Raw genomic sequence first — 14,766 nt, forward strand, 5'->3', positions numbered from 1 at the left:
TCCAAAACGGATCATGGAAAACTCGGATGGCAAATAGTAGAGCCTGTGCTTCATTGTCAGCAGCACCATTCAGTGTGGTTCCCGGAGGTACGGGGATGATGCCCAGCGGGCCATAAGGGAACAGCAGCCCCGCAGCGGGGGAGCCCAGGGTTAGAGTCTCAACCCACTGTCCCTCACTACAGGACCCAGGCAAGAGCCGGCAAGGACTGGTTGCCTTCTGCAGCGGCCCCTGGACCTCGTCTATGGCTTGCGGCTCTCCAGATAAGATGACCTACGTGCAGAGCACCTTACAGCCTTCAGGGCTGACCACATGTGAGCTCCTGGGAGCTGAGTAGGAAGGTGGGGAGGTGGAATCCAGGCTATGCTGGGGTCTGGAAACAGCTCCAATTTCATCCCCCAGCTCCAAGGCTGCCTACAACCCGTATCCCAGGGTTCGCAGGGGAGGCAATGAGATAGCATCCCCCAGAAAAACCAAATAGAGGGACTTGCTCCACTTTAAAATCAGCCTACTCCATTCATCCTCAACTCTCTGCTGGCTTTCTATATCCCTAGATCCACCAGCGGGCCCTGCCTTCCAACCCCATCTTCCTGCCACGCCCCTCTCCTCTCCGGCGTACGTGCCTAACAGAACCCCTGCCTGTCTGCCTCCCTGCGCACAGCCCTGCTCCCACCCACCTGTCCACCTCTCCTGCAACCCTACACCTGGGTACCTCCGTCCTAGGCCCTCTGTTCTCCTCAGCCATAAAGCAGAGCAGTAAGAACTTACACTTCGTCTGTCGTTCTCACATGGCTGCCCCGTACATGAGAAAATACTCTCTAGAAAGTCAGATATGGCTCTTCACGTGTGCTGGTGTCTCTGAGTCCCACCACACTTCCTATACACAGCTGTTTCCTCACCGGACTCTGTCTCTTGCGGACCACTACTTCTGGGATGTTGGTCAGAAAAGCCCCATGGGGTGAGAGATGAGGGGAGACCCTAAAAAGAACTCTAACTCAATGACTCAACTACTTGGAGCTCAGATCCAACGTCTCATTTAAAGCAAAAACAAAGCTGCCAAACTCCAGGCCATCCATCCTTCAAGGAAGGAAGGATTTCCAGCTAACCCATCCAATGAAATCCAATGTGGCCTCTTAAGTAAATCCTCCCTACTCTATGGCAGGGCCTTCACGGATTATTTTCCCTCAAAAAAAAAAAAAAAAAAAAAAAAAAAACCATAATTTATACACTGAGTGTCTTTACTTTCCAAACCATTCAGAATTAGGGAAAGGGGGAAAAAACACGTCTGTTTCTATTTGAAACTGTCAAAATTAGCATTCAGTAATTAAAAATCACACCCTTTCTCTTAATAACCTAACCAGCATGATACAATCAGGTTGTGCCAACTCTTTAATCTAATTGACTAATTACAGATTTTAATTTAGTCAGTTACTGAACAACTGTTGACAATTTGTTTTCATTAGGGACAGAACAGAATAAATATTTAGGCTTCCAGTCACAAAGACTCCTGTGATTGGTTCTCCACCGTGACCCCAACTTCCAAGCGGGCTCTGGCTCCGGCAACGCCCTGAGACACAGGTACACATCCGGCTCACCAGCCACAGCTCAGGTGCAGCCCCACACTCACCTGCCCCCAATTCCCTCTTAAGGCAAAAGCTGGAAATGCGAGTGGCGGCCTACATTCCCAAAGTACAGGCAATTCCCAAAATCACACACGTCACTCAAGAAGTGGCAAACACTTAAACGTTGTGAAGAAAAATAAATTCAACGCTACATGTCACTGGCTTTTAAGCAACAAAGTAAGTTAACAGTCAAAATAGGTTAACCGGCATTCATCTCACTGGGAAGCAAACTGTCACTGACATCTTTTTTTTTTTTTAAAGACGCACATTTACAGGTTTCACCGGAAATGATCCAGTTCTTTCAAAGTGCATTTTGACCCCCGAGGTCCCCCACTCTGAAAGTCACCCGAAAGTCTGTTAGAATAAATGGCTCAGAAGACTAGGAATGAGGGCCTGGAGGTCAAACCATGACTCCCCTGCTTAATGACCTCATCACCAGTTAAGCCTCAGTTTCCCTGTCCAGAGAAGGGGATAAAAAAGCCTTTGCCTGGCAGAGAGTGACCGGGAATAAACGCCATAAACGTCATGCCCACACACAGGGCCTGGCAAATGCAGGTCGGTCACCGCTGTTCCAGAAATCACTTTTGTATCCCTCAACCAGCCCCATACGACAAATCAGGAAAGTGAACTCAGTCAAAGGTTACCTACATAGCCAGTCAGTGGGGAAGTCTGGTTGTGATAGAGGATTTCTGCCCAGTGAACCATCCCTTCCCCTGGATGCCAGCTCAGAATAGCAGGGAAGGTGGGACTTATTTGCAGGGGAGGGGTCAGGGGTCCAGGTAGCATCTTCTGGAGATGGGAGCCTTCCAAGCAGAGTCTTACAGCCCTTGGGCCACACAGCCCGCCCCCGCCCCAGCTTTCTCCCTACAGGAAGGCTTTGAGCAGCCTGCCCTTCAAAGGATGACCCACCCAGGACAAACTCTGCATTCTGCCCCAGCATTCTGCCCCAGCATTCTGCCCCATTCTTCCCCCAGGGTTGGAAAACACGAGGGCCTTCTCTCCTCAAAGCCCACCCCTGGCCATTCCAAAACCAGGCCAAAGGAGCCTCCCACACTGCTAGGATGGAAGCCACAGGTTCCCAGCCAGAGGATGCTAACCAGGTCTCTTGAAAACCCTCCTGGAGACTAAAGCATGGCTGGTGGGGGTTTTTTGTTGTTGTTGTTGTTGTTGTTTTTCTTTTTTGGCTCAACAAAAATTCCGTCTACCTCAACTGAAATGGAACCAAAATTTCCAATGTGTTCTGTTGAGTAGAATTCTACCAACCTGGTGTGCTCACACCAGCTCCCCTGAGCTGCTAAGCAGCCCTAATCAGCTACGCCATAGTTCTCATTTTTCCTATTTCTTAGTTAAAATGATGACTCGATGCAAGCAATCTATTTGCAAATGAAATATGTTCAGGCATGGAGTCCACAGGAGGTGGCGGAGGATTAATAAAAGGTGGCCTTGTCAGTGAAGAGATGGGAAAAACTCTCCACGGGTGGTATGCAGGCCCAAAGCAAGAGGTGGTCTTCCCAGGCGAGGTCACTGAAAACCAGCCTGGTAAGGAACCATCCGACCCACGGGCAGGGCTTCAGCTCACCCACCACCCTCATGACACACACCCACCTACTCCTCCCAACGCTAGTCCTAAACTACCGTGGCCTGGGCAGTGGGTCGTCAGTTAATTAGGCAGCAAAGACGTCAAATTTGGTACTAATTCCAGCATGGTGTGGTAGTGAAAAGCACTTTCCCTATTAAGTCCACCTCCAACATGACCGAATCCCTCCAGTGCCTCCGTTTCCTTTTCTTTCCTTTTCTACAAAAATGGAATGCACACCAAACCTAACCCACTGGGCTGTTCCGAGGACGACAAGAGATAAAGCCTAAGGGGCTCAGAACAGAGCGTGGCATACAGTTAGCACTTAAACTTGTTCACTGTTCTCGACAGTTCTTCCTTCGTGAAACGGGAAGAAGATCCTCTCCCCTGTGTTGCCCCAACAGGACAAAACTGAATAAGAACACTTTCTTCAAGGTCTTAGCACATAGCAAGTGCTCAATAAACACCAGTTTTCTTCGTCAGACGAGGGACTAGTTGTTACTATGCCCCAACGCCACGGTTTACTTATCCCTCAGCAAGAAACTACCACTCCAACTCCCAACGGCTCAGCCCTCCAAGGAAGGTTGCCCCTCCAGCAGTGGCGGCCAGAGTCCAACACCATGATTTTCACCTCGTCTCTTCTCTTCAAGTTCCCTGGGACAGAGATGCTGCTAGCAAAATAATGCCAAAGAAAGTACGTGGCGACAGTCAACTAGATTTCAGTTCATTTTCTATAGCTTGGGGTCAGAATCGACTGATGCACTCTGGTGATCAAGTTTTCTGCAATTCCCTATCCCACGCATTAGCTCCTGACAGAAATTCACTGCGGTATTTAAAGTGGCAGTCATCACAACTAACTCAAATTGTATTGGCTTCCCCGATGCTGAAATGCTCTGCTGAAACCATCAATTGGCCAATTCGGAGATAACGTGGTGGCTGAAACTCCCTGTCATGCCGTAAACAGCCCCCCACCCCGCCCCCTGTCTGCAGTGGCTCCCCAGCCCGGAGATCCGCGGCGAAACCTGCCACCGGAGCTGCGGGCCAGGGCGGCCTCGTGTAACACAAGCGGGCTCGCTGAGCGGGAGCTGGCGGGCGGCGGGCGGCCGGCGCTGCCAAGAGGAAGGGCCTCCAGAGAGGATAACATTTGCTACTGGAAGCCTTCTAAAAGACAGCGAGAAAAGAAAAGCAGCGTGCACACGCCCAACGCCAGGCCTGCCCACTGGGCCATCTGCCCCCACATCGGCACAGGCCACGGAGGGCCAAAGCCACAGGAAGCCCACGGCATCGCCCAAAGAAAGCTGAAAAATTCCTAGCTGTGGCATAGGCATAGGCGCCTGCTTCTTGAACAAAGGTTTTCCAGACTCAGTGGCAGCAGCGGGAATCAGGTGTCCATCTGACCACGGACGGGCTGTGTTACCATACCACTATGCCTCAGTTTCCCTATCTGTAAATTGAGAGTGTTTCTCAACACACATTCTATGATTTGATAGTCTGTTCACATTCCTTCTCAACAGGGGAACCACAGTTTACAAACCATTTTCACAGGCTCTCACCGGACACCCAAAATGCTTGAGGGCAGGGGAAAAAAAAAAAGAAAATCCAGGCCTTCCTTCACATCATTTCAAATCACAGATGATCCAATGAAGGCTCAGAGAGGCCAAATGACTCACCCAAGGCCATCTGGAAGAACGAGCACTTGGACCTCTGATCCTCCAAGTCCAAATACCACGTACCATCCGTGACACTGCTTCAGTCCCCCATACCGACCAGCACAGAGCCGGCCCACGGCAGAAACCTGGGACTAAAGACCCACTGCGCTCCCACTCCAGTCTGCAAAGCCCCGCTCTGCCTACCCCGAGAACTCACGAAGCTGCATCTAGCATCCTGGGCGCGGGGGAGGCGTGCCACCCCACAGCCTGCTCTCTCAAATGGCCTTTTGTGACCGGGAGAGAAGGATCAGAGGAAAACCTCAGACAGGGGCCCCAGGGAGCAGCCGTGCTTCTTAAGGTCAGAGGACTGTGAAACAGAAGTGAAATGTCAGGCACTTCCCCCAAACACACAAAGAACGGGAGACACAAAGCCTGCCTCAGGGGCTGTGCAAATAGCTGTCACCGAGAGGGGACAGAGAATTTGGGAGGCTGGGCCAACCTGGGTCAGACAGGATGCCCTGAGACCTGTTCTCAAGAGATTCTTGCCGTGGCCAGAGGCTGAGCCCTGCAGATGTTCAAACAACACCCTCTGCAGGGGGCCGGGGACCCTGCCTCGCCCACAGACACCCAGGGCGGGAGGGGCCCCGTGGCCAGCCAGCAGGGACAAGCTGCAGCCTTTAGGTGGGAGCTACTGCTTGTTCAAGACGCGGCAAGCATCTTCCGAGCACCTTTTACGTGTTCTCTGCATGAAGAATACAGCAGCAAACGCCACAGGCGGCCACCGAGGAAACCACGAGGCACCACGTGGGAGGCGAGAGGCACGGTGAGGAAACGGCTCTCTCAAGAACCCGTGGCGGTGGGAATCGTTCCCTCCTTATTACAGGTCACCAAGCAGGATCAGCAACTGCATGTCACTTGGCCTCAGTCAGCCCACCTATGGGTCCCAAGACTCAATCCCAGCCCTCTCTGGCTAGTGGCTTTCAAAATTTAGACGAAGATCCCCAAGAAGACAAACTTGACTTTGCAAACTCAGGACACGTGTGTATTCACAAGGCGATCCCAGAAAACAGAGGTTTCCCCAAATAATACTTATGCTTACTCCGTGTGATAACAGTGGTTTCATTTTTTTTTTTGACTGCCAGTCGTGACCCACTAACTCACAGTTTGCAAAACAAGGCGTTACCATGTACCACTTGCCCGTCTCCATCACAATGTGTATCTAACACACTTGATCCCTGGGCAGGGATCAGACCTTTCCTGCTTCTCAAGGCTCAGAGTCCAGCTCCCCAGTATAGGGATTTATTCAAGACTCTGCAATAGGCCCCAGGAGTGGGGGGTAGCACACAGGGGGTACAGATAAGTGTTCCTGCCCTTCGAGAGCTTGCGATCTACAAGTTGGGAAGGGAAGAGATACAACCTTGACCCTAACCATTCTCCTTCTGGGCAGCAAGTAGCAAGTGAATACAGACACAGAGTTCCTGGGGATAAAAGAAGAAGAAAGGAGGGGTGTTCCCATGGGGGTGGTCCTGGCAGGCCTGGCGGAGACCACCATGTTCCAGGCTGGCATCTGCCCTACAGAAGGATCAGAGGGCAGGTGAGGAAAAAGCCCCCATCTCAGGTGGTATGGTACCAAGCAGGGACCACAGAAAGGGTCAGAGGGGGAGCAGGGGAAAGCTCCAGGTTCCTAGGTCAAAAGACGTGGACAGCAGAAGAGAAAACGGTCGCCTGAATAAACAACCCAGTCCAGGTGCTGGCCAGGGTGCCCTTGGGCATGTCTCATTTCATCCTCACGAGCACCTAGGCTGGTCTGGAAGCTGTGTGTGTGACCCCACCCCCCAGCTGCTCAGGGGTACTTGGAAGACGGTGGATTCGAACCCAGGGATCCAGAGCGCTACTCAACAGGTGAGACAGCCCTTGATGGTTCAAGTCCACGGGCACACACTTCCCACACCAAGCCCACTCTGCTGCTGCCGCCCTTCTGGCCACAAGAAAACCGGGATCCATCCAGGGCCCCAGGTGCAGTCACAAAAGGAACAGCACACACTGGTGCGGTGCTTCTGCTGTGCCGGGCCCTATCAGAGAGGCAGGGTGCAGGGTGCATGAAGGCACCTCAGCTCATTTCATCCTCAGGACAACCTTACGAGGAGGCTATACTTCATCAACCCCATTTTTCACCTGAGGAAATCGAGAAACAGAGGCCAATTGACGTGCCCGAGTCTGCACAGCTTGGAGTGCAGCAAAGCAGAGGAAAGTGTCTGGATCCCGATGGGGTCTGTGGGTGTGAGTCCTACTGGGGACCTCAGGTGAGGTACCCCTGCAGCTCAGCTGACCTACTTGTTAGATGACGAGGTGGCCTCCAGTTCCATCACCTCCAGCCCTGCTGAAGACAGATAAACACTAAATACATCTCTCGGCGGCCACAGGGGCTGGGACCATCCATCTTCTCCCACCACCCGTCCTGACAGCATCCTGGTCCCTCAGAAGACAGAGATCGTCCGGCACGAGGACTTTCGGAGCATTTATCCCATCCTGGGCTGCATCTGCTCTTCAGTGAGACGGTGAATGGAGCAGGCAGCCAGTCAGTGAACCAGACCAGCACCGCACACACCTCAGCGATTCCTGCTCCTGGTCTGGGAGCCGACTAACCGCCACCTCCCTCAGGCTGAGCCAGGAAGGCCAATCAGGAAGCAGCCCCAGCACCAGCACCAGCCTCCCACACACCCCCAAAAGCGACCCTTCCCCAGCTCGCTTCCTAAGGCTCCTTCTTGGGACTCCTAGCGCCATCAAAAAGTTGAGTGAGATGGGAGGTAGGCAAGGGCAGTCTCCGTATCGAACAGGGGAACTCGACTTAGCGGCTTTTGACCCCGTCCATCCCTGTCAGCGTCTACATAGCACCTTACCGCACAACTAACTTCTGGCCGGGCTTCCTTGCCTTTCTCTCAACCCCTCTGCGGCAGGATGAGCCAGGACGACCCTGTGCCTATTCCACCATGGAGAGAATGGACCTTGAGCAGCGGAGGCTCCCCCAGGAACAAGGGGTTGTTGTGGAGCCAAAATCTGAATCCTGATTTCTGCTGATGTCAAGTAGCAAGCCCCCTCTGGGTCTTTACCACTTCACCATGCGGGATGGGGACAGGACTTCTCTGCCCCACACAGATAAGGGGTGCAGACGCCTCCGGGGAGCACTTATCGGAGAAAGCTTGTGGCAGGACTGCCCGCTCTGCCCCTTGCAGGGGTGTGGGGAGGAGAGAAGACAACTGGTATGGAAGGGGGACGCCATGGCACATTAGGGGAGCACAGGCACTGGCAGGCACCCATGGGAAATTAAAGTGTCCACTTCCCTCAGGTCAGCTTGCCCTCCTAGAAAAAGATGCCGTTGTCCCCATTGTATTAAAAGGTCTGGGGGGAATCTTTAGGGCTGCAGAGACAAAAGAAACAAACTCACCAGGCACAGAGAGACAACCATTCTATGTAGGGGATACTACTCAATTCTCGTGCCAAGGGATCACCATTCCCCCACCCACACAGCAGGAAACCCGAAAGTCTGTCATCCTACCAGGAACCAACAGTGAGGGCTGGAACTTAGGTGTGTGTCCCAGCCACCAGCCAGACAGAGACCAAGCCCTTCAAAATCCAGAGGATTCAAAACCCAAGGAAAAAAAAAAAAAAAAAAACACGGGAGAGAAGCATTTCTTAAGCCCATTCGCCAGGGCTCCAGAAAACCCCATTACCCTGGCGAATCAAAAACAAACAATCGTTATTGTCTATTTGCTGTAAGCTCCTAGCAACATGTATTAAAGAAGTTTATGTGAATCGTCTAATGCACTTGTGCCGTGGTCAGAATTATTACCAAGCTAAAAAAGATTAATTTTTCTAAATACTCTAAACCCTAGACACTATTATAAAGGCTACAGCTAGTGTAACATTTCTGTTATCTTGGCTGACAGGCCTTCAAGCGCACACACCTCCCTTCCACTTCTCCCTCTTAAGACTTAAACACACACACACACACACACAGGCAGAAAAGTCAGGGGAAGGGGGCCAGGCAGGTCTGGCCTGAGGTCTCCACTAGAGCACCCACTTCCCCTGGAAAATTAAGACAGCCTCAGGGACGCTGCAGAGAGAGCTGGGTGTCTCTGGCTCCTCCCGCCCAGTGGCCCACAGAGCTAACTCTTGGTCCAAGTTTGCAAATGCTTAGCTAACAAAGATGGCATTATGCAGAGACGTGCACACGGCTGGTCTTGGAGTTCAAATGAAGTGACCACTGCCAAAAACTTTGTTTGGGTCCCCACCACTCTACCCGCCCCTGCGCCGGCCCCACCTCCTGCCTTGAAATAAAGGGCAAGGATTTGCAATTTGGGGTCTTGCCGCCACTTGAAACCCATTAAGGTGGCTGCACAGCCTGGGTGCTGGCAAAATGCAATTCCAGTTACTCATTTAGTGTTTAATTAGCTACCGATGGAAGAGTCTGGCAGCCTTTGGGGTGAGAGGAATGGCAGCAAATGGGGTAGGAGCCCGAAGAAAGGATGCAACACAAAGTCTAAGCTCCAAGGCGGGTGGGGAAAGAAATAACTGTGTGTATGTTTTGTTTTTTTAATCTGCCACACAAGGGTGCCAAGGGTCAGAGCCAAAGGCAACTGCTACGAACTTGCCAGGACCTCTGGGCAGATGGCTAGGCTGGCTTATCTCTGGGGAGAGCACTCCCCCACTCCTCAGAGGCGGATCGTGGCCCTTCCCTTCCCATTCTGCCTGCACTGCTGTCCTCTCCCGCCCCCTCCCGCCCCTGCCCCCCAAAGGGTTCTGGCAGGCACGGACACTCCCCTCCTGGCAGGAACCCCAGCTCAGCACATCCAAGGAGAGCCCTCTCAAATATCACTTTGCTATTTCAAACCCACCAAGGACGCTGGACCCCTGCCACAGAGCCACAAATACCTCAGCTCACGTCCACGCCTAGGCCTTTGGGGCACTTGCCTAATCCCGCCTGGCAGCCTGGAGACACAGGCTCACAGCTGGGGGCACGGTGGCGGGCGGGGAGCCAGGCCCTCCTTGTCAGGGGCTCACAATGGCAAAGCAGAAAGGGACCTCAGGTCTTCAGAGCGGAGAAACTGAGGCTCCACGCTCGTCAAGGTCATGGGATTCCATGTCTAGTATCCGCCCCAAGTTCTTCCCTGGGAATCACAGAGGGTCCAGGGTCAGGGGCAGCAGTCTGCACACCTTCCGAAATCTGGTACAAAGTCTCCTTTGTGGGGACACGGGTATTTTCTGGAAGGAAAGGCCAGAGCTTTTATCACATTTTCCCTGCCAAGAGAGCCACTGTACCAGAACAAACTCCCTTCCCGAGCTCCTGTCCCCCTCTGCCAGTGATGCCGCCGTTCACCTCTCAGGGGCTTCAGACTGACTCATTGCCCAATTCATTTCCTCAGTGACGATACACGGGCACACTTGGGGTCAAGTGCCAGCACCTCCCCTCCATTCAGCAGGAATTCTGTTCACAAATGAGGGCTGTCAAAAGTTGAGAGGAAAAACCTGAAAAATCCATATTTGGTCCCGGCTCTGCCACCCGCCCCATCCCCACCCCCGCTACATGCCCCTGCACAGACTATCTGAACTCCAGGCCTCGGTTTCCTCATCTGTGAAATGGGGCTGAAACTCAAGAATAACCCCTGACCCACCATGAGGCCCAACTACAAGCCCGCCCTGAAAGGCTTTATAACGACTGCCGTGACATGAGCCGCGCAAGGAGCCCCCACGGCTCTCCAGCACCTCCAGCTCAGAGGCCGCACGGCCAGGGCACACCTACTCCACTCATTTCTCCACCAAGAAGAAAACACACATTTAGCTACCACACGAGGGAAAGGGCCGCTGGCAGCCAAGAAGGCACCGAAAATACTTCTTTCTACCAGCCACACAGGCCGGGGGAGAAAAGCAAGCGGAGAAGTTGGCCAAGGTGAGAGACACAGGTGGAACAGGTGTCCACCCCACAAAAGGCCAGGCCCCAAACAACAGGGTTTAAGAGAACCCAATGGTACCCCAAGGCCTTTTACCAATGCCCTGAGGAATGCTGCTCTGGTGAGAGTAGAAGAGCCCCCCAAAACCACAGCAGGGTCCCCATGAGCCTCCTCCCAGGGCCTCGGGGCTCTTCTGACTTAGGATAAACTGATTTCTCAGAAAAGTCTATTCTCATACCGAATGCCCAAACACTCCACGTTACACGTGGTCAACATCAGGGCTTACAAACAACGTTCCAGGTGTTTGGGGGCTGGGGGAGGGCGGGAGAGAGGACAGACTGACTCAAATGAAAACTCAGCAATTCAAAGAAAATTTAAGCCCCTCCCCCACTGAGTCACCTGGCTCATTCCAGGCCCTACAGCCTGGCTTTGACCTGAGAGGAACCTTTACGATCTCCTGACCCCTGACCCCGCTGTCAGAAGGGGAGACAATTTGTCAGGAACACAAAATCTTTTCCCTGTGAGAGCGGAGACCAGGATCTTCCCAGTTGAGGTCCTTTCCCAAGACCGTTCCAGCCCCACAGCAGCAACCGGGCAACCCCTCCCTGACCCCTGCCCTGCAAGAACTTGATACTCACTACCCCCACACCAAGTCTGGGTGGCACCTGGGCTGCGCAGACTCCCCACAAACCAGAAGAATCTCTGACTCACCTCACCGGCAGAGGGAAGGCCAGTTACTGCCCACTCTTACCGACAGGATATAAGGTAACTAGTTAACCAGTGTTAGAAGGCCGCGCTCAAGACCACCCAGCAAAAGTGAAAGCACCAAAGGAACATCTTCCAACACGCCAATGGCTGTTCTAGGCTAGGCTCGTCAGTGAGCCCAAATGACCTATTTTTCCTTACCCGTAGGTCCTCAACCCCTTCATTCAAAGAGCACGCACGCACTGTGTGCAAGGTACTGTGGGAGCTACAGAGACGGACAACTCTGTAGACGGATGAACAGCCTCTGGCAGGGAAAAAATTAATAAGCTGCGGTTGGAAAGACAAGCCTAGAAGAGAAAGTAGTGGGAACAGGTGCGAACGAACGACACTCGCCACGGACAGGCAGGGCTGAGCCTCGGCAGTCAGGGGCCGCGACCCTGGAGTCGCTGACGGACTGTGTTTGGATCTTCATTCTACCCCTTAGCTGCGGATTCACCTCTCTGGGCCTCAGCTTCCTCATCTGCGAAATGGGAGTTAACAATCCCCCTCTCACCAGGCCACTGGCAGCTGGGAACAAGAGACTAAACCAAAGTGGTCAGCACGGGAGCCCAGTACGTGGAGAGCTGCCAACAAAGGCTCCATGTACACAGATAGATGATCTCCACAGATAATGAGGTGGGGTGATCAGAGTGTGCTGGAAACTATCACAGAAGCCCACAAAGAAGCTCAGAGATGGATACGATTTGAATGGATAAGAGAGGCACGCATTCCAGACAAGAGGAAGGGAGCCTGGAAAGAGACAACAATTCTAGCAAGAAGGAATGAGGGCTAACCAGATGGTAGCCATGGGAATGGACAGAAGACACGAAGATCTAAGAAGGCCAAAGAGAAGAGACCGTTCCTTTTCTTAACTGTCTTAAATTTCTCTTAATTTACCAGTTGGTCCTCTGTCACCCCGGCAATCCAATGTCACCCCGCAACTCCTCCACCATACAGATGTTCCCTCCCTGTTGCCATTCATTACTCCATCCCTCCCCCCACGCGACCTCACTCTCAAGCCAATGACACCAAACGGATTCCAATCTAGGGAAAAGGGTTTTATTCCCCCAAATCTGTGAATCCTGGGCCTCAATTAGTGGGACTTCAACACTTAGTAGCATCTTCTACACATCTATGCTGATTTCAACTCGCCATGTAATTCTGCCACCATTCCTTAATAAAGTATGGAAAGCAAACCCATGTGAGCTTTCACTGCCACCCGTACTGTTTCAAGATGCAGACCAAACCACAAATTGCCACCACCTTACATCATTTGCTAGAGCACCAAACTTAGTTAAAAATTTTTAACTTCTTCAACGACTTGCAGAAGATAGCAAAGACATCCTCTATCAAGAGATTTACCTGAAATAGGCATGTCCACCTATTCCCCACAACTCTAAAACAAAACCATTTGCACAGCAAAGACTGACCACATAGAAATGCACTCTCTAACCGTTTTTTAAAAAAAAGGAAGATTTTTTTTTTTACTAGGTAGAAAGGTCAAATTCACCAACTATTTTTACATGCTTAATGTTCCTTCTGGCCTCCTCCCCCAACCTCCAACTCAGGAAACCCTATGATCATCACCACGGATTTTCCCAGAAGAACCACATCACAAGAGAACCAGTCACCTCACCTCTTACTACTAAAAGTTTACCAGACCATAAGTACCGTGCGCCAGCTTCTTTCTCAACCTTGGAGAGGGCACAAGAACAGGTCCACTTCCTCAGCGGTCTGGTCCAAGGGCATTGACTTTTCAGTCATAACAAGATTTCATCCCATTGAGTAGTCTCAAAACCAGTGAGCCTCCTGCAGAGCAGCTAACTCAGTCTACTATAGAAGCAATTGTCACCATAAAGACATTCATGGTAATGGCACTTGTGAAAATCAACCAGATGGGTTCTGGTGTCCTAGGCCAGTTTCTGGTGTCCTAGGTGTGTCCCCCCTCTGCACACAGGGGACACACATGGCCTGGCCAAGTGGGTGGGCCCTGACAACATTCAAGAAACCAACTTCCATGCCCTAGAACTTGGAGACCATTCCTACCGACCTCATGAAAAAGTGCAAGACCAAATAAACCACCTCTTGTGTGCATGTGCACACGCACACTCACACTCTTACACACACACACGCACACACACACAGGCACCCATCTACAAGGCCACCAGGAGATGAAGCCTGGAAGGAGGCTGGGAAGAACTGCAGACGCTTCCCCTTCCATCTCCCACCTCCCCCAGATCGTGTTTCATCTGATCATAAATTCTGACTCCAACCCATGTTTGGAGTCTAATTTTTTTTTGAGGGGGACTGCCATGGGAGATGGATATGCGGCAGACGTCGCTCTTATAAGCATTTCATAAATCTTAAGAAACTCATCCAGGTAGAGGATGAATAACAGGGTAGCAAGCACTATGATGTGATGAAATTAACTATCTTCACAAGAACATTTTGGACACAAGATTATGGACCAGCCAAGGACTTCAAAGTACACATGGTCTCAGTGGGCACAACCTGAGCCCTCCAACAAATACACACGTGCGCACACACACACTTGTACACACACACCTCAAAACATAATTTGGAAAAGACTGCTCCCTGGGAAGTAAGGAAGGAGTCCATTTCACCAAGCTCTCACTCAACCACCCCTTCAGCTCTGAAACACAAGTTTCGTATTTGTTTTTGTTTTGTGGCAGTGGCCACGGCGAATTTTTTAATTAAACCAACACCAAGGAGACTCAGTCCCTTCCCAGCTAGCTAACTGTCCGCTCTGAACCATCAGCCTCTTACAGCTGAGCCCTAACACCACCATTTTATCCTCCAGATAGGTATCTATACTCTTTTGCATAATTACCACATTACGAAACACGGTTCCCCAAGTTAGAACGGGGCAAGGGCAGCAGGGAGGTGGGCAGAACAAAAAGGCCAGGAGAAAACAAAGACCACTGCCAAATGGCTGTGTATTTGCTTCTGGTACTGAAGAAGTTAGAGCTATCCAACCCTGTAATTATTGCCAGGATTAAAAATTTGTTACTCACATAATCATGAAAGGCTTTTGCTTCACTCGAATGTTCACAAGTGTCTCGCCTTTCAGGAGCTGCACAGTAAAGGTCCCAGAATACGCTGCAAGTTGAAAAATAAAATAAGATCGGGTTACTAATTATCACTCGCGTATCCGCGACAAGTGCACAACGTACGGGGCTAACAGCACGGGGTCTCCCGAAGGCTCTAA

General features: G+C 51.7%; 1 protein-coding gene across 2 annotated transcripts in view; it reads right to left on the minus strand.

The window, feature by feature from the left end:
* LOC116862854 (single-stranded DNA-binding protein 3-like) overlaps positions 1 to 14,766 on the minus strand; it is a 30,963-nt gene that overhangs the window by 12,037 nt on the left and 4,160 nt on the right. Inside the window, exons 4-5 of one of the 2 annotated variants that reach the window (XM_032850278.1) lie at positions 14,573 to 14,657; positions 3,913 to 3,960 (exon numbers count right to left, since the gene is read on the minus strand). In XM_032850278.1, the coding sequence (XP_032706169.1) occupies positions 3,928 to 3,960; positions 14,573 to 14,657 (118 nt within the window). In that variant the 3' untranslated portion in view covers positions 3,913 to 3,927. Of the gene's footprint in view, positions 1 to 3,912; positions 3,961 to 14,572; positions 14,658 to 14,766 lie in introns of those variants that run through there. The other variant, XM_032850277.1, reaches the window with a different exon arrangement.

This window comes from Lontra canadensis, unplaced genomic scaffold, assembly GCF_010015895.1.
Source record: "Lontra canadensis isolate GAN:19392208 unplaced genomic scaffold, GSC_riverotter_1.0 scaffold357, whole genome shotgun sequence".
NCBI lineage: Eukaryota > Metazoa > Chordata > Mammalia > Carnivora > Mustelidae > Lontra > Lontra canadensis.